This window comes from Plenodomus lingam (genome assembly GCF_022343315.1).
Source record: "Plenodomus lingam strain CAN1 chromosome Unknown contig_11, whole genome shotgun sequence".
In the NCBI taxonomy this organism is placed as follows: domain Eukaryota; kingdom Fungi; phylum Ascomycota; class Dothideomycetes; order Pleosporales; family Leptosphaeriaceae; genus Plenodomus; species Plenodomus lingam.
In genome coordinates, this window is record NW_027093929.1 from 569,557 (window position 1) to 595,826 (window position 26,270).

Below are 26,270 nucleotides of genomic sequence, written 5' to 3' on the forward strand. Positions count from 1 at the left end.
TGCTCTACTCTCTGCTCTACCGACTTCTCCTCTAACACAGCACTGCCCAAGTACGTAAGCCGTTCCAGCCTCCAATCGTCTTTCCGCGGTAATTATGCAACGTCCATCAGAGTTTATTTTCGTCGTGTGACTCCACTCGTCACTGCGCCAAAGCGTCGGCCAGAACCGGTAATGGACGTTGCGGTACTTTATCAGCAGCGATTCACGTAGCAAACTCCACCTTTTCTTCGCCCTTTGTCAGAATCCGTAGCGCGTCATCCTTATCCTTTGAATACCTGCGCAATCGTTCGCTCTGCCTCTCACCCGGTCGCTCCACTGTCTTTTGTTGGTTTCGTCTCGGAACGGGCAAGTTCTACGTTCTACGGCGCAGCCACGAGGAAATGTGACTGGAGCCAGCGCAGCTGAAGAGTAGACTGCCCAGGTGCAAGCCCCAGGTTACTCACGTCACTCGGCAGGCCAGCAAGTGCTCCATCCACTTGACCTGTCTCCGCCGCCGTTCCGAGCTGCCATCTCAGTGCTCCACATTCGCCATACCTTTGCCACTACCCTTTATGCGACTGCTCCTGCTCTCATGTCATTTGCGATATTTTTGTTTTTGTCTGAGGCATGCCCATATTTCATGATCCCCATGATACTCCGTCTCGGCCGGTGAACTCGTGTCAGGCGCCATCCGTTGGACATGCAAGAGTAGGACAGCCAGAATATGCCCTGGAAGAGCAAGTGATGCAAACCTGGTCCTCTGAAGTAGCGCCTGTATCAGCCATGCCAGCCAAGGTCGACCCAGATGCTGCCCCTAGCGATGTTCTCCTACCAAGCACGCTCGACCGGATCGAATTGATAGACCGACTCAAGAGAGCGAAGAGCCCACCATGGCTGCAGCGACGTAGTGTAAGTGCCCGAGCCTGGTTCCTGCGGAGATAGAGCCTTGGAGACCTTGTTTTTGGTAGCTAGGACATTAACGAGGCCGTAGGAAGAGCGATATTTTGACCGCGATGGCCGACCGTCTTCACGAGACCGCCCTCGAACTCCTCTCGCCAATGCTGGAGGCTCTCAAGCCTCGCCTACCTCCACTCCTGAGCCCTTGCGAGATCTCGCAGCAGCCGGCCAAGCGATCGAGCGACCAAGATCAGCATTACACTCTGGTGACTTCAGGGCACCCAAGGACAGTCCTACATCTGGCAATGGGCCGTCATCTGCAGGTTCTTTGTCGACTTCACCTGTAGTTCCATGGCATCGGTCTTTTTCAGCCGCCGCAAAATCAGCCGTTAGGAACGAGCCATTCGTCTTCAGCTATGCGCCCAGCAATGAAGCTCGTTCAATCTCGCGCGCACGGGCAACATCACAATGTTCGGGTAACTCGTTTGCCTTCCTTCCTCCAACTAGCCCTTTGGTTCAACAGGCAAACAATACAGACCTCGATCCCTCCTCCAGACCAGGATCGCGACAGGGCTCCAGAAGTCCCGAGAGAAATAACAGGCGACATACCTTTTCGCCTAAATCCTTCCAGGACTACAGGTCCACTGAGATGGCTCGTTCTGCTTCCGGTACACCAGCAGCTCGCCATCTACGACATACAAACTCTATTCCTTATCAAGCGCATCAGCCACGGCGTTCTTCCATTTACAGCCAATATCAACCACAATCGAATCCTGCGACACCATTTCTGAGCCCCCGAAGACCATCATTTTCTTCTGAAGCATCCCCGCTTCAGCATGCGCCTATGGTAGGCTCATACGAAGAATCTATATTAAGAGGGCGCATGTCAACAACACCCTCCCGACCTTTAGATTTCGTCGCCAAGATTGGTGTATTGGGTAAAGGACAATGCAAGCCGAGTCTAAAGTGTCCGCCACATGTCACAGTTCCATTTCCTGCGGTCTTTTACAGCTACAATACTGGCAATGGCAGGATTTCAGATAATGAACCGAGTCCATATGTAGGCCTTATAGATCTGGAACATTCGTTACCACAGCCGACCGAAAGTACCGATACCAGCAAACGTCCGCGAAGGCATCATGCCACATCCGACCTAGGGACCGAGACTGCCGACTTCCGCTTACAATTGGGGGACGAGCTTTCAGGCCAAAGTTTGAGACAAGAAGCTCGGAGGAAGGAAAAGAGGAAGAGACGCTCAACCTCGCCGAGAGCACCACCAGGTGGTAGCTATCGAATACCAGCCCAAGGCCAACTTCAGATTGTACTAAAGAACCCCAACAAGACAGCGGTGAAGTTGTTTCTTGTACCTTACGATCTTTCGGACATGGAGGCCGGCCAAAAGACCTTTATCCGGCAACGCAGCTACTCGGCTGGGCCAATAATCGATATGCCCACCTCTTCCAGAAAAAATTACGGCACAGACAGACCGGAAGCTGCCCTAAGCAACTCGGATGATCCCAACGATCGTCCTATTCTTCGCTACCTAATACATCTGCACATCTGCTGTCCTTCAAAGGGCCGCTACTACCTGTATAAGAGCATTCGCGTGGTTTTCGCCAATCGAGTTCCTGATGGAAAAGAGAAGCTTCGAAATGAGATCCAGCTCCCTGAGCCAAAATACAGCGTGTACAAGCCGACGCGGGATGTGACTACAGCACACACTCCATCATCATTAGGATCACAACTCGTTGCCGAAAAAGATCACCGTCGTCGTAGTGCAGGATGGCCACTCTCACACTCGCAACACGCATACGACCGCATGGACGGCCTGCAGGCAAATACATCTCTACCTCCACCATCCGTTCACTTATATCCACTCAGTACATCCGCATCCAGTAGTTTGGGGTCAGCCATGCCAAACCTGCAACCCATACCCTTCAGCCTGTCTCGACTAGCTGCAATTGAGTCGCGACCCGTTTCGCGCGATCAAATGGACATAGATCCGCAGAGTTCCTTCAAGACACCGGTGCAGTCGCCAAGGAGTCCCTTTGGTCAGACAGAGGGTACTTTCGAAAAGCTCAACAAGGGTGATGTCGGTTACGGTGGCAATGCATTCTCTCCGGTCAGTAGCCCCAGCACTCCACTCAGCGCAGGCCTTTTATCTCAACGTTTGCGCGGACTCGATGTTCAGCACGTTGAAGAGAGTAACCCTTCCTGAAGAGTTCTTATTTCCTTGCCTCTTTCATTGAAAGTTTTCTCTCTTAGAGTTTTCTCTCTTAGAGTTCTCTCTCTCGGACATGAATTTGGTCTGTATTCACTACATAATACCCCACACATAGAACAGTTCGTATTTTCAAGGCGCAGGGCAACTTGAATAGGACGTCTTCTTGACAGACGTTGCAAAGGTATCATGAGTCCACGCGTGACAGGGCCACCGTATATACATACTCTACATACATGGTAGCAGATATACACTCTAAAGCCGTTATCCTATCCGTGTGTATCACTAATCTTCTAGTTTCTTGACCTCCTAAATCATCTAGGAGTAATAGCTAGTGTGTTCGTTTTCTCAGCAGAGGCACTTGCTTCATAAGACAAGATACCAAGCTTGCCTCATATCAGTCGGCTTCACTTGGTCCATGTTGCTACTTAGTATATAGGGAAATAGGGTATCCATACTGCTTTAAACTACCGAGTAATACAATCAAGTTCAACACACACTCCCGTTACACAAAGATTGATTTCTGACTCAGGAACCCTTGATTTTTTGCAAGTCAGGGAATGCTTTTAGTACACAGCTGGGCATGGTCTCAAGGTTGAGGAAGGATATTCAGCAGGGGGATGTTAGGGATTGAAGAAGGTTGCAAGGAGGAGGGGTGATGTAGGTAGCGCTACCATTATATAGCTGTTACTCTTTGAGATCTATGTCGTGCTGTTTCCATTGCGTTTCAATAGTTTGTGTTCATGTCTTTGTGTGTTTGTGATATTACCTGCTGCTGGACTGCAGACGGGGTTTTGTGCGGCGTGTGCTATGGTATGGTCCCTCTGGCTCCTGTACAAATTCATGAAAAGTAGAATCCCAGGCAGCTTACAGCTTCCTCATATCTGGACATCGATTCACAGTTGAAGCAGGATGGTAGTTTTTCTTTAGTGTCATATTGACCTGAAAAACGACTTACGCTGCGCACCAAGACTTTACTTTTCACCCTCATCACACTTCAAACTCTTTTTGTACTCCTCCCACAGATGCTTGACACCCTTCCCACAACATTCGTGCCAAAGCTTATGTTGATCGTATCCAGTCTTCATTCCCTCATTGAGTTTCCTCACTACATCCTCACCATGCTCCTTCTCCAGCCATTCCAAAAAATAGCCAGTCCGTTCATACCCAGCATCCCAGTCGCAATCCGTATGTCTCTTCCAATGCGGCGCCGCATACCCAGCCTTCAACCGCACCCAATCCGCCACGCCCTCGATCAACCCGCCGGGAGCAGACCCACATCCGCTATGCTGCCAACAATGCACCATCTCATGCACCAAAACCCCCATGATCTCGTCCTTTTGCCGCGACTCAGAGACCTGCGCTATATATCGCGTGTTGAAGTGTATCTCCTTGTGGTCGTCGTCAATATCTCGGCCGGTGGTGTACGCAACACCGTCCATGTCACGCAGTATCAGTGTCACGGATCGTGTGTCTGGGATGCATGTCTTATCCAAGCCGGTGTAGAGGTGCTTAAGCACCACGTTGACGGCATGGTCGAGGGCGTGCGAGGCGTGTACGAGGCGCAGAAAGGCCTGTGATCCTTTGGAAGATAGGTCACGGATTTCCAGGCGCAAGAGGGGTTCGCGTAGAGGAGTGACTTTGGAGACGATTGAGATTTGCTGGTCGAAGTTCTCTAGGGGTGGAGGCGGTGAGGTACTGCGGTTGTTCTCGGGATTGAAGGGGTGAGAGGGCGGTAACGCGGAGGATTGCGGGGCGGGTGGAGAGGTGGTGGAGGTGGAGGTCATGATTTGAAAGTGTTTTGTTGGCTTAGTGGTCATGACGAGGCTTTGGATTAGGGAATTAAACGATGTGATAGCTGGGTTGAGGCAGACACGTTGTACCGTAGTTCCCCGTCGGAGGTCTCTCAGCCAGATCGACAGCCTATCGATAACGTTCGGGCTTAATCTTAGGTCCTATCGATAAGCCCAGTATAGACGTTCCATTGCTGTAGAGGTTACGGGACAAGTATAAACTCTAGTATTGATCTAGGCTCATTGATCTAGCCATCTATATGTCTTTAGTATTGCAATCCTCCATCCCAAACACCACTGAAACCTGGAAGTCAGGGAAGCCCACGCTGGATGGAACTCGGGCATCATTCCAGTATTTCCAGGCCAAAATCCATCTAAGAACTCTTGAAACACTCCGGAAATATCTTGCGCAGCTCCTGTAGGCTCCTGATCTGGTATTTGCATGCCGGTTGTGGAGGTGCGGGATCCTTCTCGCCAAGCAAATGGGCCACGTTCCAGCCTCGCTTTCCAGCAGCCTCGCAATTGATGAAGGAATCGTCCATGAGTACATCAGTAAAAGTCCCTTCTTCTTCATTTGCCACAACTCACCGACAAAATAGCATTTTTCGTTCGACTTGATCCCTGCCTCTTGCATGGCCTTGTCAAACATTTCTGCGTGCGGCTTGCAGTAGAATTTGTCTGAGGAATAATCACAGAACGTGATGCCCTCGAACAGATCGTCGACCCCCAGCAGCTTGACAACTCGCTTACCGTGCGTGATGTACGCGTTGGTGAATAACCACAGCCGGACTTTGCTTGTGTCGATATCTTGGATCAATTTGCGGAGTTCTGGGTCGGGCTTGATGATATCTTCTAGCGGGAGCGCATCGTCAACCTTCGCGTTGTACTCCAGCGCGTCGACTTTGTGATGGCGGACCAGACCTTCAATGGCGAGACCGTATTCGCGGTAGTACCTGTAGTGTAATTCATTGGCTTCTTCTTGTGACAAGCTCAGGTGTTCCTTGAAGAACTTGTCTAGATACGGGATCAGTGCACGAACATGATGGTAAAAGAATGGAAGAATGAGAGCGACAGATTTCAGGTCACTGTTACAAAGTGAAGGACACTTACCAATCAGTTCAGCCATCAGGCGGTGGATATCAAGGCCTGGAACGATCAATATAGCACTTCATGACATGTGATATGGCACCCACTCTTGGAATAGAGCTGATACTATTAGCAAGAACAGTTGTCTCCGGATTTTACTGGACTTACGCAGTTGTCGATGTCGAAGAAGAAAACCGGCTTCTCATTGTCGGTCGTCATGATGTCGACTGAAAGTAGTGTCGAAATGGTAGATCCTATATACCGGCGTGCAGGATCGAGCAGCAAAAGGAGCAGCCCAATGATTTGACACACTTTTGTAGTCAAAATTCAGCCAGCACTTTCAGGAGGTTGGTGAAATTAGGTAATAATGGCGAGTTATCGATCTATGGACTGACTCTACAAACATCAGTATCATAGGTACAAGCTTGATGCAGCGCGAGAGCACAGTACCTTTTTTATAAATCACACATGAAAAATAGCAGCAATTGAGTAATTGAACCAAGCCAAAATGCTTGCAAAGTGAAATTAGTAATGGTCAACCGTCAGGTCGGGAATGATACTTGATTAGTTGAGGGAGCAGGTGGTACCCAAGTAACCTTCTTCCAGCCTAGTGTCTTGGCACGACCGATCGTTGTTTTTCCATCGCGCGTCGGTCTCCAGCATCCCTTTCATATCCGGTGCGTGTCGCAACCAAAATCCCTTCCTTCATCAACGTTCGCAGTCACAGCAGCGTCTGTCGCCTGTATCTGTATAACTGCGGTGATTGTACTATTCGTTGGTATTGGTATTGAGCCAGAGTGCTTCAACGGTTGTGAAGACTCCGCTGTCAGCCATGTCGACATCCACGATGCCATCGTCGCATCTGAATGGCGCTGGCGTAGTACCCGTGGAACTGCTTCGCGAGGCTGAATTTCTTCAAAATCTTCTACAAATACGCGACCAGGTGTTTGCTAGCAAACATCCGCGTATACATCTTCCCCCCAAGGTCATCGAGCAGGTTGCACCGCGGCTCCCGCAGTCGACGCCTAACAACAAGATCTCAGCCAACGGCACCTCGAATGGATTTGTTTCGCAATCATTGCCCCCGCGTCCGGGTAGCTCGCGCCAGCACGCCACGCCGCCTGTTCCTCCCGCACTGCGACCATACTCCGCGACTTCATCTTCCGGCATCGACCCGGTGTTGCTCACAAAGTCGGATCACTTGATCAAGGCTGAGCTGCAGCTCAAGCGACAGCAGATTGAACGGCAGTTGAAGGATCAGTTCGATAAAAAAGGCCGTGGCAGTGACACAGACGAGCGAGAAGCTCTGATCAACGTGGAAGAGTGTCTTATCAAGGCTCATCTGCGTGTACCCCCCGTATCTGGCTTACGAGCAACGACTAACAACAGCGATGGCGCGGAGGAGTCGTTTGATGAGAACTCGTACTACTCTAGTAAGGCGGATAGTTGGTCATCGGATGAGGTTGATCCCAACCAAAACGCCCAAGCTGATGCAACAAGTCCACTGACATCCCAGGCGAAGCAGATTGTCAGACCTGTAGTTTCCCAGTCACGCCCTGTTGAGCCCACAGTGATTGATCTTGACGAAGAAGCGTATGAGCCGGCTGATGACATTGAGATCTATGAGCCTGATTCGACATTGCTGCAAGACGATGCTGAAGAAGAAGATTACTCGCCCCCTCCAGCTGACCTTGGGCCAAATGAGCCCCCCAGAGGGCGTATGCGAGCTCGCGGCGCTGGCGACAGGGAACAACATGGGTATGGTTCTCTCATTACTCTCCCACCCTCCAAGATTCCACTCTATCTTCACTGTGCTTTACTGTCTGTGAACTAAATCGGTCCTGGCTACAAGCCGTTGAGGCATTTGTCAACGATCAGTATCCCGCCAGATCTAGAACATTATCCCGAGGTTTGGTGAAAACTGGCCGCCTGAGATCTTTGGATCATTTGGTCTCAAGAATCTTATTTTCAAGATGCTAACTGAACACAGCTCGCGTCGACAAAGTCCAACTGGCCCCGCAGCTCCTGTTAATAATCCTCGCAAGCGAAGACGAGACGAGAAACGCGATGAAAAGCGACGCCAACAGCAAGCCAACAAACGCGTTGATGCTGACCCCTCGCCAGAGCCCTACATCAAGCAAGAGCCTCAGTCACCGCCCCAGTTTGGGGCATACGTTGATGCGCAACCTAGTAAGCGCAGAGCTCTTCAGTCTTTACCGAACGATATGGATGTGGGTCCATTGCAAGAGGGTGTCAGAGCGCAACCAGTCTACTACCGCGACCAAGAACAATCTTCACGCTCATATCGTGAGATTGAGGAGCCAGCTTCACCAACCGTCATACATGTACCACAGCGGAGGCTGCAACGTGATGAGCAGGATCTGAGGCGGGTCGCAAGCCTCCAATATGCACGGAGACCCTATTCACCAAGTGGCGGCGCCGAGATGTTCCAGATACCCGAACCACGCCAGGCCCGAGCCGTGTCCCATGCGTTTGTAGATCGAGCGGAGCCACAAATCTACCGAGAAGCATCGGCTCGACCGGCAGCTACGCCAAGATATATTCGCGAGCGTTCGCGTTCACCCGTCCTGGAATACCTTCCTCGTCAGCCTTCACCTATATTGATGGCTCCTCCGCCTCGACGCATCGTGGTTGATCAATATGGGAACAAGTACTACGCGGCACCCGTGGAGGCAAGAGAGTCCATGGCACCGCCCAGCCGTAGGATGGAAGCTGAACCTTTCTATGAGCGAGCAGTGACTCGAGAGCCAATCATGCGAGCGCCTGCTCGTACAGAGATATTCGAAGACCATAGTGGGCAGAGAATGCCTCCACCACCTCGACGTTATGTAGAAGCATCAGACCCCGAGCTGATGGAGGGCCCGGCTTACCGACAGCGAGAGTCGTCTCGACGTCCAGTGGAAGTGGAATATCGGCCGATGCCGCAGTATAGTGAGATGGGCCCGCCGCGAGAGTATGCGCCCTCGCGATCGTATAGTATGCGACCTGAAGGCATTCGGAGAGAGGTAGCCGAAGGGTATATTCGGCATGAAAGTGCGCAGCCTGGGCCAGTGCATGTGTCCCAGCCGCGATATCGCGAGGTGAGCACGGCACATGAGGAGGCTTTTGATGAACGCCGTTTTCTTAGCGCGCCTCAAAGCCGTCGTTATGTGGACGAGGGCCCGATTGAAGTAGGGCAGCCGGCGTTCAACCCGGCTGAGCCGCGACGTGTATATACGCGTTATTGATTTTTTTGAAATAAAAAAACTTGCGAAGAAGAGGAAGAAGAGGAGGAGGAGGAGGAGGAGGAGGGGTGTTGTGATTGGAATTGATAGCCGTAGCATTGGTCTAGGAGAGTTGGATAGTAGTGTGTAGAATGAATGCATGTTTGTGGCTCTCTGTGGGATTGTTTGCCTCTTTGCCTCGTTGCTGTTTTGCCTGGCTGTGTTTGCGATTAGCGGTATACAACAAAGTCACGGTGGGTAGGTAGCTAATTCCAGGCTTTTCAGGGTCTGCATCATCCCTCGTCAATGCAACTGTTTTCAGCCGTGAATGTCAGACCATGCTGATGTGGCTGCTCTCTCTCTCTCTCTCTCTCTCTCTCTCTCTCTAGACGCCCACGATGAAGTGAGCACTAGCCTATCCCGAGGGTTGGTGGATGAAGGGAGTGTTGCTGTTTGGTGGTGGGGCCAGGATGGGGAAGGAGGGAACGAGTGCGGTGAGGGGGCTGTGGCGATGCACGTCGTTGGCCCAGAGCGTGCCTGCGACTGTTTTGGTCTCGGATTCGAGGTGGACACTTCTTGGAGCTGTGTATGTGTATGGGGTGTGTTTACGGTTTGTCATGCAAGCGTGTTTGTGTGGGTGTGGGTGTTTACTGTGGACAGGGTTGGTGGTTGGTAGAAGCGATTGAGTGCTCAGAGTCGGAATGCTTCTGTCTGGGTATCTGGGGTAGGTAGGGGTAGGGGTAGATGTTGTTTGCAGTGGGTGTAGAGCGGTAGTGGGTGTTCTGGCTGACTGTCTAGGAGGAGGAGGAGGAGGAGGAGGATCATGGAGACAAGAGGCAACAATCCAGAGCCATTACCGTACACTCGGCAACGAGGCTATGCTGCTCTGAGGCAGTAGCTATGAGTTATGAGGAAGAAGGCCATCCATGGCTATATACTGTGTACCTACTCTACCGTACGCTAGAATAACGTTACCATGTACCGTACCTACCCTTGGTGTGTGCTACCTCATCCAGAGTCGTGGTAATGGGTCTAGATGGCTGCAGAACTATGGTGCAGCCTAACATGTTCCCTATCCAATTACCTACTTTTTCGCATCCATGCTGAGACCGGTACACTACGTATTTTCCACCTGCACGGTAGGAAGGCAAGGTGAGCAGGGCCCCCGATCATCATCTTGATCGTGATTCTCGACCGCAGTGCCTGTCTGATCGCCTGCATCTAGCTGAGAGGAGACGAGGTTCCAAGACAGGCTTTTTGTGTGTCTCTTTCGCTCTCACTCTCACTCACTCACACACTCTCTCTCTCACTCTCTCTCTGTGCGTGTGTTTGTATCTATGCGTGCGTGCAGTGTGGGATAGTCAAAGAGAGTGTGGATGGTTGGGTTGGGCGCACGGGTCATCAACGGGCCGGCCAATCGAAGGCGGCGTCCGTCAAGTCAACTGCTCTGCTCTGCTCTGCTCTGCTCTGCTCTGCTCTGCTCTGCGCTCAGTGCTCACCCTGGTACGCCTTGGCTTGGCTCGCTCGACCCTCCACGCCCGGCTGCTCTGCTCTGCTCCCCGACCTTCCTCGTCTTCTTTCGCTTCTCGCTCCCTCCTCCCCCTCTCTCCACCCATCACGCCGCCCGCCACACTCCCCCTCAAGGGCGCTCACCCCTCCACCATGCACAAGATATCCAACTTCACCGGCCAGGCCCGGCACGGCTGGGAGAAGATGGCCCCCTCGACTGGCTTCTCGTTCTCGAGGTCCAACCACGAGATGCCCGTGGCAGCTCCGATCAAGCGCCCATCAACCGCTACCTCTGCCCCGCCTGTCATCCCCCCGGGCACCCTCGTCAATCTCTCCTTCAACGTGCCCTTTTCCTCCAACCTCGCTGGCCCAGACCCCGACGACATCATGTGGGCGAGTCCTGGAGCAAAGGCTCGATGGACTCATCCGGAAGGCACGGCAGACGCTGCTACGCCCACGCACAAGCTGCCTGTCCACGCCCAAAATGTCGATAATCTGCGCAACCTATGTCGAGAGATGAGCGAGCAGGGCGAGGGACGCGTCGTCCAGGCTACCGTCACCTCGGCCGAGTCCAAGCCATTGCCAGGCCTGCAGCGCGGTCCCTTGCGAGCACTCGTCACCAATGTCTGCCTGTCTGGCGAGCTGGAGATGGTCAACTCGATGCGGTGCAAGATCTTGAATTCCACGCCCATCTCTCTGGTAGGCCTTCTGGTGGAAAATCGTTGTACAGTGTGTGGGTTACAGTGGCTGACTTCTTGGCACAGCGCTCGTCATTTGTCGACATTGACTCGAACCTCATCATCGACCCAGCCTCGCAGCATGTCAAGGGCCCGGTGCTCCAGCAGCTCGATCTCATTGCCAAGACGACCAAGGCTGACATCTTCCTCCTCATGCCCAAGCAACCGGACATTGAGACGGCGAGCTTCCATGGCAACATCGATACTGGCATGGACCCCCGTCTGCGCTGCGCCATCTACGGAGACTTGGAGACGATGGAGCACGCCAAGACGCGTGTCCTGATCATGATTGACCAGATTGTGAGTTGCCTGTGCCCTTCCCCGCCCCGCCTGCCCAAAACTGACTCGTTGCGTAGCTCAAGCGATATGTCGACACGATGAAGCTTGAACTGACCATGCACACGTTGATTTGTGGGCGTGGACGCAAGAACATCAAGATGATTGAGTCGGCTACAGGAACCGCCATTTACTTCCCGCCGCCGTTTCCCCGCCTGTTTGGTTACACGCCTCCCGGTGCACAGCGCAGACCTGATGACCTGGTCTACATCACAGGGGAGAACTCGGAGAATATCCTTCGTGCCAAACAGCGCCTGCATGACCTCGTCATGTCCACCAAGGTCTTTGTGAAGCCCGTCATGGTGACCGACACCAAGCTCGATGCTATCCTGCTCGAGCGTCTTGACAAAGTGCGCAAAATCATCGAGAACAACGGCTCCTACATTCTGCTGCCCCCTCTGGGTGTCCAGCGAGGTGTGGTCCGAGTGCAAGGCACGGATGTCTTGCATGTCGAGCGGACTGTGCGCGAACTGATGCAGCTTGTGCGTCCCTTCCTGTTTCCCACAATCCCCCGCTTAGACTAACACAGGATAGGCCGGTCAATTCTACAGTGCTTCGTGGTTCATCACGCATCCTGACCCCACCCAGCGCCCGCCTACCCAGGCCGATGTCCGTGCTATGCTCTCTGATATCTGCATCAACTCTGGCGCCGAAGTCAGCTTTGAGAAGCTCAACTTCCACATCTACGGATCGGATGATGCTGTTCGGGCTGCATTGATGGTCATCAGCAACATTCCCTTTGTCAAGAAGTCGCAGTACAATATGAGCGTCAAGATTGAGCTTGCCAATGAACACAAGGAATTCGTCAGCGGCAAGAAGAATGGCAAGATCAACAAGATCATGAGCCACAGCAGCGTGCAAATCGTCTTCGATGGCTTCAACGAGTACAACTTCTACATTGTCGTCCGTGGCGCTCAGTACGAAGCGACCAAGAGCGGTCTGGATTTGGTTGAGCAGGAGATGCCTGCGTCCATCTCGTTCCATGTGCCTGATCAGTACCACAAGCGCATCATCGGCATTGGTGGCCAACACATTCAACGCATCATGAAGAAGTACTCGGTCTTTGTCAAGTTTTCCAATGCCATGGACCGTGGCGGCTTTGGCAAAGAAGAGGATGACATCAAGGTCGACAATGTCATTTGCCGTACGCCCGCACGCAATGCTCAAAACCTTGATCTAGTCAAGCAGGAAATCATGGACATGGTCGAAAAGGCCGATGCGGAGTTTGTCTCTGAGACGATCAATATCAACCGCTTGTATCACCGGGAGCTCATCGCACGTCTCGACAAGATTGATGAGTTGGAGAAGAAATTCAACTGCAAGATCACCTTCCCTAGCACCGAGGAAGCTAGTGATATTGTCACTGTCTCTGGCCCTGAGTACCAGGTGCCATTGGCGGTGGATGAATTCCTGGTAAGTCCTCACGAATCAACTCCAGGGGTGGTGGTGTCGATGTCTGCTAACACTTGCTTGAATAGGGCATGGTTCCTGAGTCCCATGATCTCGCCTTCCCCGCATCTGCTGACCTCAGCGAACATATCCGTTCTCCCGAATTTCAGACGGACATCATCGAAAAGTTGAAGACTCAGCACGTTGTGGACGCTCAGCTAAAGGACGCTCAGACTGAAACTCATGATGGAAAAGAGGAGCAAATTGAGACGTTTCATCTTGTCTTTACTAGGAACAACGCTGGTGGGCTCAAGGATGCCATTGATTTCCTCCTCAATCACTTGGTCATGCATGGCCTGGACACCAACACCGTTCGTGGTGCCCTCCCACGACCCAAATCCGATTCCTTTGAAGACTCTCTACCCTTCTTCGAATCCAAGTTGCTTCAACGCGCTGAGCCGGCCGTTGATAGCACCGACTCTCCCACCCGCTCCCACTTCGGCGACGATGAGCCCCGTGGCATGCTCGACAGGCTTCGCAAGCCTGGAAGCATGTCCTCTTTCACTTCCATCTTCAATGGACGAAAGAATACCAACTCTCCCGGCTCCCTTTTCAAGCATGCTTCCAGCAATGCTTCCAAGGCATCCCTTGCCAGCCTCGAATCCACTGGCAGCTACCGCAACCCATGGAACGACAGCGGCATCAATCTTGCGGATGACGAGCACCATACCAATGGTTGGTCTATGCCAACTCCACGCTTTGAATCCAAATTTCCTTTTGGTTCTTCTTCAGCGGCGTCTGGGGACGTGACCCCCAGGTACGACCCGCGGGGCTCCGTGGACAGCGGCCGCCCCAGTACTTCTCATTCTGCATCTGGATACCCGGCCCCTATTGGGCCTCCTCGTTAAGTGATATACCATTTCGAATTACTTGATACCATCACTACTATACTGTACCGGCTTTACGAAGAAATACCCCCGCTACGCCTGTCTGCTGCCCTCTGCCCCCCTCTCTCGGAATTTACGCGCGACTTTATGCGAACGAAAAAGAATTATACCCCTCTCACTCGATGGCTCAAACTTGCAAGAGGGGCCTGACGGGCTGCTTGTTGTGATTTGCGCTTGGTTCGCTTATGTTTTGGTCTTTTGCATGATTTTTCTGTCTCTCTGTTTCCCTTTTGGAGTTGTGGAATTGTGATGATTCCCCCTCGGCGCAAACAAATATACCAATTTGCTGCTTTGTGGATTTTACCTGCTTTTATTGCTTTGCTGTGTTTTCTGGATGAAATGAAAGAAGAAATGGGGTCGAGCAGGGGAGAATGGAGGAGATGGCCCCACCAGCCGTGGTGAGACGGATCTTGGTGGGATACGATGTTGGTGCATGACCATCTTTTGTACGAGGAGAGGTTGCTGTCTTTTGAAAACGTGGCAGGGAACGCAGGATGTGCTGCTGCGGGAGGAAGGGGGAGAGGAAGGAAAAGTTTTGAGCCTTGAGACGACACCACACAGTAGACGAATGAGACTCACGTATACCCAATGTCGCCTTCCATTGCTCGTGTCCGAGTGACTGTTTATTGTAACGGACGAAGGTCAGAGTAGTCGTTCCTTTCACCGATCTAGGGGTCTAGCGCCAAGTCACTCGACAACATTTGCGCAGAAGTGACGTCGGGGTTAATTTTGCTTAGAGCCGAACGCTCTTCCTGCTCCTCTCTGCCATTCAGCGTCATCCCGAGGTCGATCACCTTTTGCCCAAAACACTGGGCTGTATTCCTCCCACGTTCCATTCCCTCACAACAAGCCGCCCTATCGCGCCAATTCTCATCGTGTTCATTTCTAAACCATGGCCACTAAACGCGCCGTCCAACTCTTCACCCTCCGCTCCCAGCCCTCCTCGGTCATCCGCAGTCGCCAGACGCCACAACTACTGGGTTTGCTGCAGGCTCCGAGGACAATCAGCCATGTAGCGCGCGGACTTGACTCGCGGAGAAGAGGTGTCGCAATTGAAAAGGCGACGAGGTTGTCAATTGACAGTGTGCAGAAGCGATGGGATTCGGGTTCGGCGGGGCAGCCGGGAGACGTGAAGTTGTATGATTTCGAGGATGTAAGGGTGATTTTTTTTAAAAAAAAATCTTGTATCATAGAGGGGGTCGATAGGGATTTTGTGATCGTCGAGAGTTTTGCTTTGACTCGCTAACACCAAACCACCGAACCTAGGTCCTCGAATCCGTCGAATCCCCATCCTCATCCCGCCTCCTCATCGACGTCCGCGAACCCCACGAATTCGAAGCAAACGCAATTCCCACCGCCATCAACCTCCCCGTCGTCTCGCAACCCGACGCCCTCTTCCTCAGCGAAGAGGACTTTGAAGATCGGTTCGGGTTCCAGAAACCGCCGGTGGGCAAGGAGGTTGTGTTTTACTGCAAGTCGGGCGTGCGCTGTCAGGCTGCCGCTGGCTTTGCGAGGCAGGCCGGCTATCTGAATGTTGGCGAGTATCGGGGCAGCTGGTCGGATTGGGAGAGGAGGGGTGGGCCGGGGACGAAGAGCCCGTCTGCGCCTGGGGGGATGGGGGAGGCCAAGGGGCCTGTGACGGAGAATAAGCCGACGGCTAGGACGGGGAGTGCGGGGGAGGAGCATTTGGGGCCAGAGGGTGTTCCGGAGCCGCCCGAGGGGCCGATGGGAAAGCAGTAGGGGAGAGAGGTTAAGGGCCGGCAAGGGGTGGCTTTGAAATATAATGGTTAGGTGTACGTACGTCATGACGACTCTGGGCTCGATTGATGATGAGTGTAAAAGTAAAGTTGGGCGTGGAATATCAAGAAGTCTAGGTATTCATTCTCCTTTGGCGATTGCCCGATGTCGCCATATTGATGAAGATGGGGTAAAGTGAGTGGCTTCTCTTCCTAGCAAAAGACAGGTACGTCCAATGTCCAATGTCCCTTTACATGCCCCCCACATCCACACTCACAACATATGACACAGAGTGAGAAGAGAAGTGACAACAAACTCCATCGACTACATTTTGGCAACAAAAGAAGAAGAAAAAAAAAAGAAAGCCAAAGACTGCAAACATGATCCTACCAGCCTCCACGAATACCATTTCAAGAACATCAACTACACTGTCAGACTACTCACCGATCTAGAGCCTGAGCTTGACACTATTGACAGATATTCCGTTAGCCAGCCCGCTCGAAACTCTGCACGCAAGACAGACGACAGACGACAGAAAGGAAAAGAACAAAGGGGGGAGGAGGGGATACAGCAAAGGGAAACAGTGAGGAAGAAGAAGACAATGAGGGATAAACTCACCATCTGCCAATACACGCCCTTTGCCCTCAACAAAGCCTGATGATTTCCATGCTCCAACACCCTACCCCCACCAAGCACATAAATCACATGCGCCTTTTGAATCGTCGCCAACCGATGTGCAACCGCGACAACGGTGCGTCCGCCCTCGCCCGCCGCCCGCTCAATCGCGTCCTGCACGAGGCGTTCGCTCTCCGAGTCAAGGCTGCTGGTGGCCTCGTCGAGGAGCAAGAGTTTTGGTTTACGCAGCAGGGCGCGGGCGAGTGAGAGACGCTGTTTCTGGCCGCCGGAGAGGGAGAGGCCCTTTGGGCCGAGACGGGTGGCGTAGCCGTCGGGCAGGGAGACGATGAAGTCGTGAATCTGGGCGGCCCGGCACGCGGCTTCCACGTCGGCGTCGGTGGCCGAGTCGACGGAGAGGGCGAGGTTGGCGCGGATGGTGCCTTGGTAGAGGGTCGGTTCTTGGCTGACGAGGCTGATTTGCTTGCGGTATTCTGCGGGGTCGAGCGCGGTGATGGGTTGGCCGTTGTAGAGGATTTGGCCGCCTGTGGCGTCGTAGAAGCGCTCGAGGAGGCTGATGGTGGTGGACTTACCGCAGCCCGAGGCCCCTACCAAGGCGGCGAATTGGCCGGGCAGGATGCTGATGTTGAGGTTGGAGAGGACGGGGACTTCGCGGGATTTGTAGGCAAAGGAGACGTTTTGGAATTCGATGCCGACGCCTGCGGTCGAGTCGTTGAGGGGTGCGTACGAGGGCTCGGTCGTGTGTTTGGGGGGCCGCATGCTGAGCATGCGGTTTGCGGCGAGAGTTGCCTGGGCCATGTTGGGGGCAAAAGAGAACCAAGTTCCTGCTGCGGTTGCGCCTTGTACAATGGCCATGTAGGGGATGAAGAACATCATCAAGTTGTACTCACGAGAGGCCAACAGTGTGCCGCCGTACCAGAATGTCAGTGCCATACACGCCAATTCAATGCTATCACTGGCCGCGAAGACGAGGGTGTTAAACCTGGCACTGCTAAAGGCCGCTGCGACATGTCCTTTGAGCAACGAGTCGTATCTGTCCCCAATCGTTTCCTCGAGAATGAGACTCAGAACCGTGCGGAAGGCACCGACAGCTTCCGTTGCGAACTGACTGCTATCCTCAAATACCGACGCAGTTGCTTTCTCAAACTGCATTTCAAACCGCATTCGAAAGTATCCAGCGGCCAGAATCACGGGCATGGCAGCAAAGAGAGCTACTAGTGATAGTTTCCAACCGTAGATCAAGGCAATAATGCAGGAGCCAACAAGGTTGACCACCGCAATCAGTGCCATAGACATCTCAAGCGACATGAGCTGCTGCAACTGTGTACAATCGGTACTGAGCTGAGAAGTCAAAGAGCCTGGATTGTGTCCTTGCTCGTCAAAGAAGGGGATCCGCTTGCGAATCATGTTCTCGAGGTATTCTTGTCGGTACGTCCGAACGACGGCAACAGCGATGAGATGACATGCTGTTCCCAGCACAAAATACGCAACTCCGATGCTAGCGGCCAAGATTCCAAACATTCCGGCCCAAAAATTGCCCTGGTTGACAAGTTCATCGCCTGTGAGGACGAAGACGCTGATGAGTTGCGCAAAGATATACGCTTGAAGCGGATAGACGGCGCCTGCTGCCAGGATACCGATGACAGCAACACTGTACAGCACCCAGTGATGACGTTGTTCGTATAACAAGTATCCAAAGCTACGCAGTAGGCCCATGTTCTTGTACTCTGGGTCAACTCCGGAGACATTTTCGACCTGGTCACCTTCATGCGAATGTTGAGTGTCGTCGGCAATGATTTCTTCAGACCGAGAGTCCTCGACGATATCCTTGGCATCAACCGCAAGCTCCTGTGCCTTGACAAGCCCATGATAGACGCCTCCATCTAATTGAAGTAGTTCTTCGTGAGTGCCTTGTTCGACCAATGTGCCTTGACGCAGAACGACAATTTTATCAGCTCGTCGGATGGTGGACAGGCGATGAGCAATAACGATAGTCGTGCGGTTCTTCGACACTCTATCAAGCGCTTCTTGCACAATGCGTTCGGTCCGGACATCAATAGAACTTGTGGCTTCGTCCAAGATGAGAATTGGTGGTTGCTTGATGATGCTTCGTGCAATGGCAATGCGTTGACGTTGGCCACCCGAGAGCTTGACACCACTTTCGCCAACAAGCGTCTCGTAACCGTTTGGTAGCTTCGAGATGAATTCCTCGGCATACGCCTCTCGACACGCAACTTCCACCATTTTCATCTTCTCCTCTTTTGGCAGATGTTCATATTGGGTTCCACAGAGGCCAAACGTGACGTTATTGTATATGGTCGATGAAAAGAGAAACGGCTCTTGTTGCACGAGTCCAATTTGTGAACGCCACCACTTCAGGTCCAGGTTGCGAAGGTCGTGTTCTCCAATTCTGATTGTACCGGTACATGTGTTTGGTCCAAGATCTACTTGCTCTGCCGAGTCGTCGCCAGATTTGTTTGCCGTAGGCTTCTCGTCACCCTCTTTTACGACTCTCGTCTTTCTCGAGAACATCCCAAATTTCTTAGGCCTATCGTCTTGACCATTTTCAGATTGACCATGCGGCAATACTTCGACTGGATTTTCTGGTTTCTCGCGAGCGGTTGTTCCGTTCAGTTCGTACCATCTTTGGATAAGGCCAACTATCGTACTCTTTCCTGAACCCGATGGTCCGACAATAGCAGTGACCTTACCAGCTTCAAGATGCAAGTTGAGGTTCTTTAGGATCTGAACGTCCGGCCTGCTAGGGTAGGAGAATCCAATATCCTCGAACGTAATATTAGCATCGGCGGTGACCTCCGGCTCTTTCAATCCAGTGACCATGGGCCTCGGCGAATCGATAGTGATGAACAATTCGGTAGCGGCCGAAGCGGCTTTGCCGATGGCGACCATCGGACCCACAAGTCTCCCAATGTTCATGACCGCCATCATTACGGAGAAGAGAACGACAACGATAGAACTAATATCCGTAATCTTGCCTTCACTATACTGCTTGATGCCAAACCAGAACGTGATGGCAAAGGTACCAAACATACTCATCATGCTCGGGGACATCAGAAGCCCCATCAGCGGAGCGACTTTGCGTTCATTCATGGCAGCTTTATCAAGCAGAGTCGCGTGCTGGCTTGCCAACTTCTTCTCTGCGCCAAATGCTGTGATTATACGAACGGATGAGAACATCTCAAATGCCATGGCCGAAGCATCTTCATGAAGCTGTTCCGTGATCTTGTGTTTACGTATGAATGGCCCAATCATGGAGCCGTATACGAGAACAATGAATGGCAATGATGTCGATGCCACCAAGGTAAGTAACCAACCCTTGATGAAGGCAACAACGTATAGCCCAATGGTGAACTGGGGCAAAACATTTTCAGTCAGTGTGCATCTCCGAGGAAATTGGTTGGGAAAGATCGTACCGCTAGTGATTGGAACAGCATAGCGAAATGCTGCGAGATTGCCAGCTGAACAGTGTTCGACGAAGTGGTGATACGAGTCGCCACCTTGCCAGGACTAATGGTATCAATGACGCTGACAGACTGAGCGAACAAGGCACGGAGGTATGCCAGGCGGAGTGCGGCAGACATGCGTAGACCGCTGATGCGAACTGTGAGCTGCATGAAGAAGTCAGCATCGCAAAGACAATGAGTCGGAGACTGACAACTGACCATAGACAGGTAAGACATTACAAACTTCGCGATGAACAGATAGAGAAGTAGTAATGCTAGCCTGTTAATCTCTGCCTGGAACTCATCTCGTGTGACGGTTGTCCCCGGAGTAAAGTAACTCGTAAAGCTGCCAACCAGTTGGCCTGTTATGGATCAGTACATCATTGACGCTTTCGCGTGTGTAGCCAGACTCACCAAACACAACATTCATGAGTGGCATTGCGACACCTGCTCCGATGGAGCAGAAACAGCAAATAACAATGAGTATGAAGTCATATTTTGTTGCATAAGTGAAGACACGCTATTGTGGCTTCGTCAGACGGCGAATCGGTTCGCTGACGTTATTGTACTCACAAAGTAGTTCTTCAGGCCAGCCTGGGGCACCTTCTTCGCTTCACTGGGGCCATGATCATTGCTCTCTGCTATTTTCCTGTAGCCATCTTTCCCTATCCTCTCGAGTTCGACCGCCTGTGTGGTTAGCAGAGATCCCTCTCCCTCGGCACCCCTTGCAGGAGTCAACGGCCGGATGCTCTTGGACGACATGTTCACCTCTGCTCTGGATGACAGACTGTGCGCTCAGAGACTCCAAGGCAAACAGGTGCATTGAGAGACGAGTCGCAACGCAAAAGCTGATGTAAAAAGGGCGCGCCAAAAGTCGCTGCCTGAAAGCGAAGTCGCGTGGTCCTGCCTGATAAATGAACAACAAGCCTTTCCAACAACACTGTCCAATCGTGTTGGAGCGGCAGAGGTACAGAGTCCATTCCTTGTGGCCAGCGCGGTCGATATCTCGTTTTCCGCGAACAAGCGAAAAGGGAGGCTAAGATGGGCAGTGTTGTGAAAGGGAGCGTGGAGCGGGTAACCACGCTAACTACCCAATTGCCTCGCTTGCATCATAATCTCCTAATCGAGCGACGAGCTGCGAGCTGGGCACAGGAAACTTCGAGGTTGATGTTTCCAAGATGATTAGACCCGCGCCATTGTCAAAGTTGAGGCGTGTCAACACATGGAGACTCGACGGGGGATCGATGATGTACGCGAGACCATACATCGCTTATTCCCCTTTGGATAGCCAAATGCTGCTGCCTAGGGCAGATGACCTGGTGTCGATGCTTGGGCGATTTCCACGGCATCTCAAGCTAATCCCAATGGAGTGTGAATGGTGGCCAAGCTTTGCATGTATTGATGTGGGATAATGCGTGTAAGCTAAGCTTCAGCCGGATCTCGTACCGCATCCACAAGCCAAGGCAGCTCTCCCTGAATCAGTTTACAAGCTAGATGTTCTCCAGTATCCGATACACACCGGTGGTGAACATGCTCAGCGAAGTGTCGCCACCTTAGAATTGGTGCTTCAAGATTTCCTCTACTCTTTACCCTTGAGCTCGTCTAGCCTATCCTTCAGCCTATCCCACCCAGCGCTGTCCTCCCAATTCTCCTTTGCTTTGCCATGGACGCTCCTGATTGCGCTTCTCGCCTTGAATTTCCAGTCCTTTGCAACCAGCTCGCCACTATCTGCCGCCAATCCCTCGGTTCTCTCTCTTGGGCCCAACGTTTCATATGCGTCCACGAGGTCGATTGTCTGGTTCACAACCGCATTCCATTCAGCTTCAGTGCCAGACTCCCACTTGGGCTGCGAAGTCACGGCTCTCCAAGCCTTTTCATGGCACTCCAAAGCCGAGCCGGGGCGCTGAGTGTGCGTGTACATGGTTGCTAAGATAGACCATAGCTTAGGCGACACTGTAATGAGGGGCTTTATGTGCTTCTCAATCAACTCATTGATAAGACGTGGTAGACCCGGCCGGGTGATATCGAAACCTTGGTCTGATCGGACAGCATCTTTAACAAGCATGTCAAGGATCTCAGCATCAATGCACTTCTCCCCGTCGGTTGGGCCGCGCAACTCGCAGATGCGCCGTTGCGATGTGACGACATCGCTCCAGGATGGCGGGTTTGTAGAAGCTGCGACAGCGAGGACGTTGGACCAGATACGATAGTCGTCGTGTTTGAGAGTAGCCGCGCGCTTGAATGCCTTGAGCGCATCAGTACGAGGATGGTTGGTCACTCTGGTGACTGCCTCTTCTCCATCCTCTGCTTCAGTCTTCACTTTTGGCTTCAAATGAAGAAGGGATGCGGCGAGATTACTCCATGACTCTGCATCTTGATCATCGAGTTGCACGCAGCGAGAGAAGGCCTCTACGGCATTCTTGAATTGTTGAAGCTCAAGGTAAGCGCAGCCAAGGGCAAACCAAGCGGGTTGATATAATCCGTTGATTTTAAGAGAAAGCGAATATGCTTCGGCGGCCTTTGCATATTCGTGTTTTGAAATGTACCGCTGGCCAAGTGAACGCTGTGCACGAGCATACCGAGCACCAGAAACCTCCCAGGCCTTCTCGTACATGGAGAGATCGTCGTTGATGTCACCCAGAATGCAGTAGAATCGAGGTGCTTCCGCAGGTGGGGGGTCTCGTGCCGGCCCCTCCCATGCCTCAGCATCAGGATCCACATTCTCGTCGTCCCCGCCGGTGGCATGGAAGAGCTGTTTCCTGATCATCTTGCGCGCGCGGTCTTCCTTCTCTGTAGCTGCATAGCACAAGGCGGCCTCGGCCCACATTTCTAGCCTCTCGTAAATGTCTAGTGCAGACCGTAGACCGCCAACATTCACCCAGCGAGCCGCAAGCTCGGCCTCCAGCTCCCATCTCGAAGGTGAGCAAAGTGGAAAGATGTAGCGTAGACGTTCTTGCACAGGTGCTGCCTCGCCTTCTTTCGCCTGTGGCAAGAAAGATGTGACCTTCTCGCCCGTCTCGGCGTCGGTGGTGGTATCACCTGATGTTTCGGCAATGACTTGATCTACGAGTGCTTGTAATTGAAGTAGACCGCGTTCCATTGTCCGTGAGCGGTAGCCTTCGATACGACTCCTGACGAGAAGAGCCTGTGTGTAGACCTGCCAGTTGGAGCTTCCTCCTTCTAAAACCCGTGTTGCATATGGAATAGTTTCTTCTCTTGTCAAACCATCAGCTGGGTTTGTATTTTTGATGCTCTCTGCCATGGAAAGTAAGACGATGGAATCAAGGGGATCGAGTAATGGCTGGTTTGATGGATCCAAAGAAGTAAGGGAGGACGGCAGAACAGACTCGTCCTGAATTTCTGTAATTGCAGGCTTTTCAGTGAAGGCGATTGATTCCAGCAGCGTGTCGTCATTCAGATCCAGTGCTTCTGGTTTAGACGCAGTTGCCGTTGTCTCGTTCGTCTCTGAACTTGTACCCGCACTCCGCGCCAAAACAAGCAACTGGCTTGTGTCTTTCTGTTGGAACTTTGTTCTCTTTCCCATCAAACCAGTCAATGCGAATTGAAACTCGCGCTCTACCGTTGCTTGTTCCAGATCCGCTCTCGCCTTCTTGTCGAAGCCATGGTGGGTGTGTATAGCCGCACGTTCTAGCAAAAAGGTCGTATGCAGGTCTTTTAGCTCCTTTTCTTCTGTTCTTGAGCTAGCTATCAGGCTCTCCACAGTCTTCAAGTCTTCATAAATTGCACTTTGAATGCTAGGCGCTGGTTCGCTCAGCAATCTTTGGTGCATAAAGTTGACTCTTAATCGTGCCCATGAGGAGACCTCGATGTTCTTTTGTATTGGGGGACATATCAAGATCGTCTCAGCGAGACAGACAAGTTCGATATTTGGCGTCAGCTTGTAAGCCGCAATAGCATCAGCGCTTAGTGATGTGATAAGGTCTGCCCTCGTCTTGCTAAGCGCTGTTGCATCTCCAGAAATATTCTTTGGAAGCACAACTTCCGCAGATTTGAAGGGTAACGGAGGTCCTGTGACATTCGACTGTAGGAATGCATGAAGAGCTGCAATCGCGACGAGAAAAAGGAGGTGTTGGCGGTAGGCCGCTGTGGCCTTGATTGGGGTTCCTTGCTCTTCATTTCGTTTTGATAATATCAGGCCCAGTCGATGGAAGATGTAGTCGCTCCACAGCGAGAAATTCTCTGGGTTCACATTTTTTGTCGCCTCGTCTTGTTGATGACCTAGCAGAATCTGTGCCTCCGGTAGTTCAAGTACAGCCAGAAAATCGCCGTTCTGGACGGATTTGATAGTATCTTCCAAAACTGCGGCGAGTTCCTCAGGGAGGGAGCTCCGGAAGAAGTCCAAAAATAAGTCACTCATATTGGAATTGAAATTGGAATTGTTTGGAGTGGTGTTGCGGGGTCTCAATGCAAAAATGCGGAATTTGAGTAATGAGTAACCCCATGCAGAAATTTGGACTGCGCTAACTTGTTATGGTCACGCTAGGCTGGGCCCCTTCAGACATTCAACCTTTTGGGGCTATCAAGGACACTCAACTTCATGTGTGCCAAAATGTGCATTTGGTGGTTAAAATCATGGATTCATATCGAGTCTGCTGATAGCGCATAATGGAATAGATACGACCTGTAGAGTCAAATATTAAAAGTGGTCACACTAATTTCTGCTGGCCTGATGCATATTATCTGAGGTACAAAAATTCGCTTGGTATTTGCTGAGGAAACATTCATGATGATGATAATCTAGGCCAGGGCTCTAAGTACACAGAGGTATCATGCTGTATTCTGGCCAAGCAGACAACACGACCACGATACAAGGGGGGCAGGTTGCGGGCACTTAGTCTGAGTCGCTGCTGGAAGACGAGCTGCTGTGACCACCTCGGCTGCGACTTCTGGATTTCTTGTGCTTCTTGTGCCCACTGTCAGGATACAAGCCACCTAATCCAGCAGAAGAACCGGCATACGATGATCCGTGGTGGGACGAGCCATGATGCGAGGAACCGTGGTGAGATCCATGACTGCTATGCTTCTTGTGTTTCTTGTGCTCCTTATGCTTCTTCTCCTTTCTACAAGAATGAATCAGCACGTATTCTGGGGATTGCTGTAAGATCAAGAGGGGGCAAAGACTTACTTATCACTCAGCATGTTTGCGCCAATGGCGCCTGCAACCAAACCACCAATCGTACCCAGGGCTCCACCACCCAGCTTGTTGCCGAGAAATGCGCCTCCAGCACCGCCGACGAGCGTAGAACCTAGCCCGCGGTCGCCCTCTGCGGGACCGCCAGGCGCGCCAGGCTGACCGTGCTGCTGGGCGCCATAGCCTTGCTGATCACCGTATCCATGCTGCTGTTGAGAAGTGCCGTACTGCTGGCTTTGGCCGTTATAGCCTTGCTGATGCTGGGCGGGCGGCGGGTAAGGAGAAGTGTTTCGGTTTGGGTCGTGCTGGCCCTGTTGTGGGACACCATAGCCTTGCTGTGGCGCTTGGCCGTAGGGATGGTTGGAAGGCGGGGGATATTGGCTCTATGACTATGTCAGACGTCGACGCCCTGAGTGTGATATGCGCCAGCAAGGCGCATCCGTGTTTACCTGTCCTTGGGGGTAGGGACTGTGTCCCTGGTTGTACTGGCCGTGCGACTGCTGTCCATACGGCTGGCCCTCAGGAGGATAGCCCTGATTTGCGGCATACCCTTGTTGCTGCTGGTTCGCGCCATCGTAGCCGTAGCCATGATTCTGGCCATGACCCTGGCTTTCACCGTGGCCATAATAGTCGTGACTGGACATGACGTTCAATTGTTTGGAGTAAGAATGGAGGCTATGTATTGCCAAAATACGGAAGATAGGTAGGTATAAGGATGCGATTGAGGGACAGTTGTCGTAGGTATGTTTAGTTATGGCGGCGGGGGAGGGGCAAGCGGAGACGGCTGACCTGGGCGGTTTGCAGCATCACACGCACGCTTTAAAGGTAACACGCCCTCGCATGGCGCTGACTGTGGACGCCACATGTTCCAGAGATAGGTCATGCCCAGTGTCGCTGCCTGGGTGCAACGGCAGTGGAAGCTGGGGTCAGCTCCAACAGGCGGCAGCAAGTGCGGATGACCGAGGCGCAGCACACCAGCCACTCGTCTACGGCGCCGCATGAAGCAAAAAAAAAGAACAACAGACCCATTCTAGTGCTAAGCTATAAAAGAGCTGATCAAAGCGTTGTTTAGTTCAACATACAATAACCGTAAGTGGTTCCTCTAGAAAGAGGTACCTATCCATTTGTGGTACCAGCCTATCGCCGCCCTTCAAGATGCATGCCGC

General features: G+C 52.3%; 11 protein-coding genes across 11 annotated transcripts; 5 read left to right on the forward strand and 6 right to left on the reverse strand.

Moving 5' to 3' along the window:
* Positions 1-606: 606 nt before the first annotated feature.
* IAQ61_000608 (uncharacterized protein) lies at positions 607-3,094 on the forward strand (the record flags this gene model as incomplete). Its single annotated transcript, XM_003842709.1, has 2 exons — positions 607-888; positions 971-3,094. 2 exons carry the CDS (start codon positions 607-609, stop codon positions 3,092-3,094), a joined length of 2,406 nt encoding a protein of 801 aa, XP_003842757.1.
* A 977-nt stretch (positions 3,095-4,071) lies between these two features.
* IAQ61_000609 (uncharacterized protein) lies at positions 4,072-4,917 on the reverse strand (the record flags this gene model as incomplete). The annotated part of the gene is made up of 1 exon (XM_003842708.1): positions 4,072-4,917. The coding sequence occupies one exon, from the start codon at positions 4,915-4,917 to the stop codon at positions 4,072-4,074; it is 846 nt and encodes a 281-aa protein (XP_003842756.1).
* A 347-nt stretch (positions 4,918-5,264) lies between these two features.
* Positions 5,265-6,195, reverse strand: IAQ61_000610 (uncharacterized protein; the record flags this gene model as incomplete). Its single annotated transcript, XM_066094751.1, has 5 exons — positions 5,265-5,405; positions 5,483-5,904; positions 6,001-6,036; positions 6,084-6,096; positions 6,145-6,195. 5 exons carry the CDS (start codon positions 6,193-6,195, stop codon positions 5,265-5,267), a joined length of 663 nt encoding a protein of 220 aa, XP_065955059.1.
* A 328-nt stretch (positions 6,196-6,523) lies between these two features.
* On the forward strand, positions 6,524-9,224 carry IAQ61_000611 (uncharacterized protein; the record flags this gene model as incomplete). The annotated part of the gene is made up of 2 exons (XM_003842706.2): positions 6,524-7,734; positions 7,967-9,224. Exons 1-2 carry the CDS (start codon positions 6,809-6,811, stop codon positions 9,222-9,224), a joined length of 2,184 nt encoding a protein of 727 aa, XP_003842754.1. The 5' UTR covers positions 6,524-6,808.
* Positions 9,225-10,633: 1,409 nt separating this feature from the next.
* On the reverse strand, positions 10,634-10,816 carry IAQ61_000612 (uncharacterized protein; the record flags this gene model as incomplete). Its single annotated transcript, XM_066094752.1, has 1 exon — positions 10,634-10,816. The coding sequence occupies one exon, from the start codon at positions 10,814-10,816 to the stop codon at positions 10,634-10,636; it is 183 nt and encodes a 60-aa protein (XP_065955060.1).
* A 46-nt stretch (positions 10,817-10,862) lies between these two features.
* Positions 10,863-14,079, forward strand: IAQ61_000613 (uncharacterized protein; the record flags this gene model as incomplete). The annotated part of the gene is made up of 5 exons (XM_003842704.2): positions 10,863-11,408; positions 11,474-11,746; positions 11,803-12,264; positions 12,317-13,195; positions 13,261-14,079. The coding sequence occupies 5 exons, from the start codon at positions 10,863-10,865 to the stop codon at positions 14,077-14,079; spliced, it is 2,979 nt and encodes a 992-aa protein (XP_003842752.2).
* Positions 14,080-15,010: 931 nt separating this feature from the next.
* IAQ61_000614 (uncharacterized protein) lies at positions 15,011-15,858 on the forward strand (the record flags this gene model as incomplete). Its single annotated transcript, XM_003842703.1, has 2 exons — positions 15,011-15,271; positions 15,385-15,858. The coding sequence occupies 2 exons, from the start codon at positions 15,011-15,013 to the stop codon at positions 15,856-15,858; spliced, it is 735 nt and encodes a 244-aa protein (XP_003842751.1).
* A 437-nt stretch (positions 15,859-16,295) lies between these two features.
* TR06 (ABC-type transporter tr06) lies at positions 16,296-20,714 on the reverse strand (the record flags this gene model as incomplete). The annotated part of the gene is made up of 6 exons (XM_003842702.2): positions 16,296-16,322; positions 16,474-19,860; positions 19,923-20,117; positions 20,172-20,314; positions 20,367-20,472; positions 20,526-20,714. 6 exons carry the CDS (start codon positions 20,712-20,714, stop codon positions 16,296-16,298), a joined length of 4,047 nt encoding a protein of 1,348 aa, XP_003842750.1.
* A 279-nt stretch (positions 20,715-20,993) lies between these two features.
* IAQ61_000616 (uncharacterized protein) lies at positions 20,994-21,364 on the forward strand (the record flags this gene model as incomplete). Its single annotated transcript, XM_066094753.1, has 2 exons — positions 20,994-21,026; positions 21,095-21,364. The coding sequence occupies 2 exons, from the start codon at positions 20,994-20,996 to the stop codon at positions 21,362-21,364; spliced, it is 303 nt and encodes a 100-aa protein (XP_065955061.1).
* Positions 21,365-21,531: 167 nt separating this feature from the next.
* Positions 21,532-24,330, reverse strand: IAQ61_000617 (uncharacterized protein; the record flags this gene model as incomplete). Its single annotated transcript, XM_003842701.1, has 1 exon — positions 21,532-24,330. One exon carries the CDS (start codon positions 24,328-24,330, stop codon positions 21,532-21,534), a length of 2,799 nt encoding a protein of 932 aa, XP_003842749.1.
* Positions 24,331-24,804: 474 nt separating this feature from the next.
* On the reverse strand, positions 24,805-25,748 carry IAQ61_000618 (uncharacterized protein; the record flags this gene model as incomplete). The annotated part of the gene is made up of 3 exons (XM_003842700.1): positions 24,805-25,033; positions 25,099-25,487; positions 25,554-25,748. The coding sequence occupies 3 exons, from the start codon at positions 25,746-25,748 to the stop codon at positions 24,805-24,807; spliced, it is 813 nt and encodes a 270-aa protein (XP_003842748.1).
* Between the last annotated feature and the right edge of the window lie 522 nt (positions 25,749-26,270).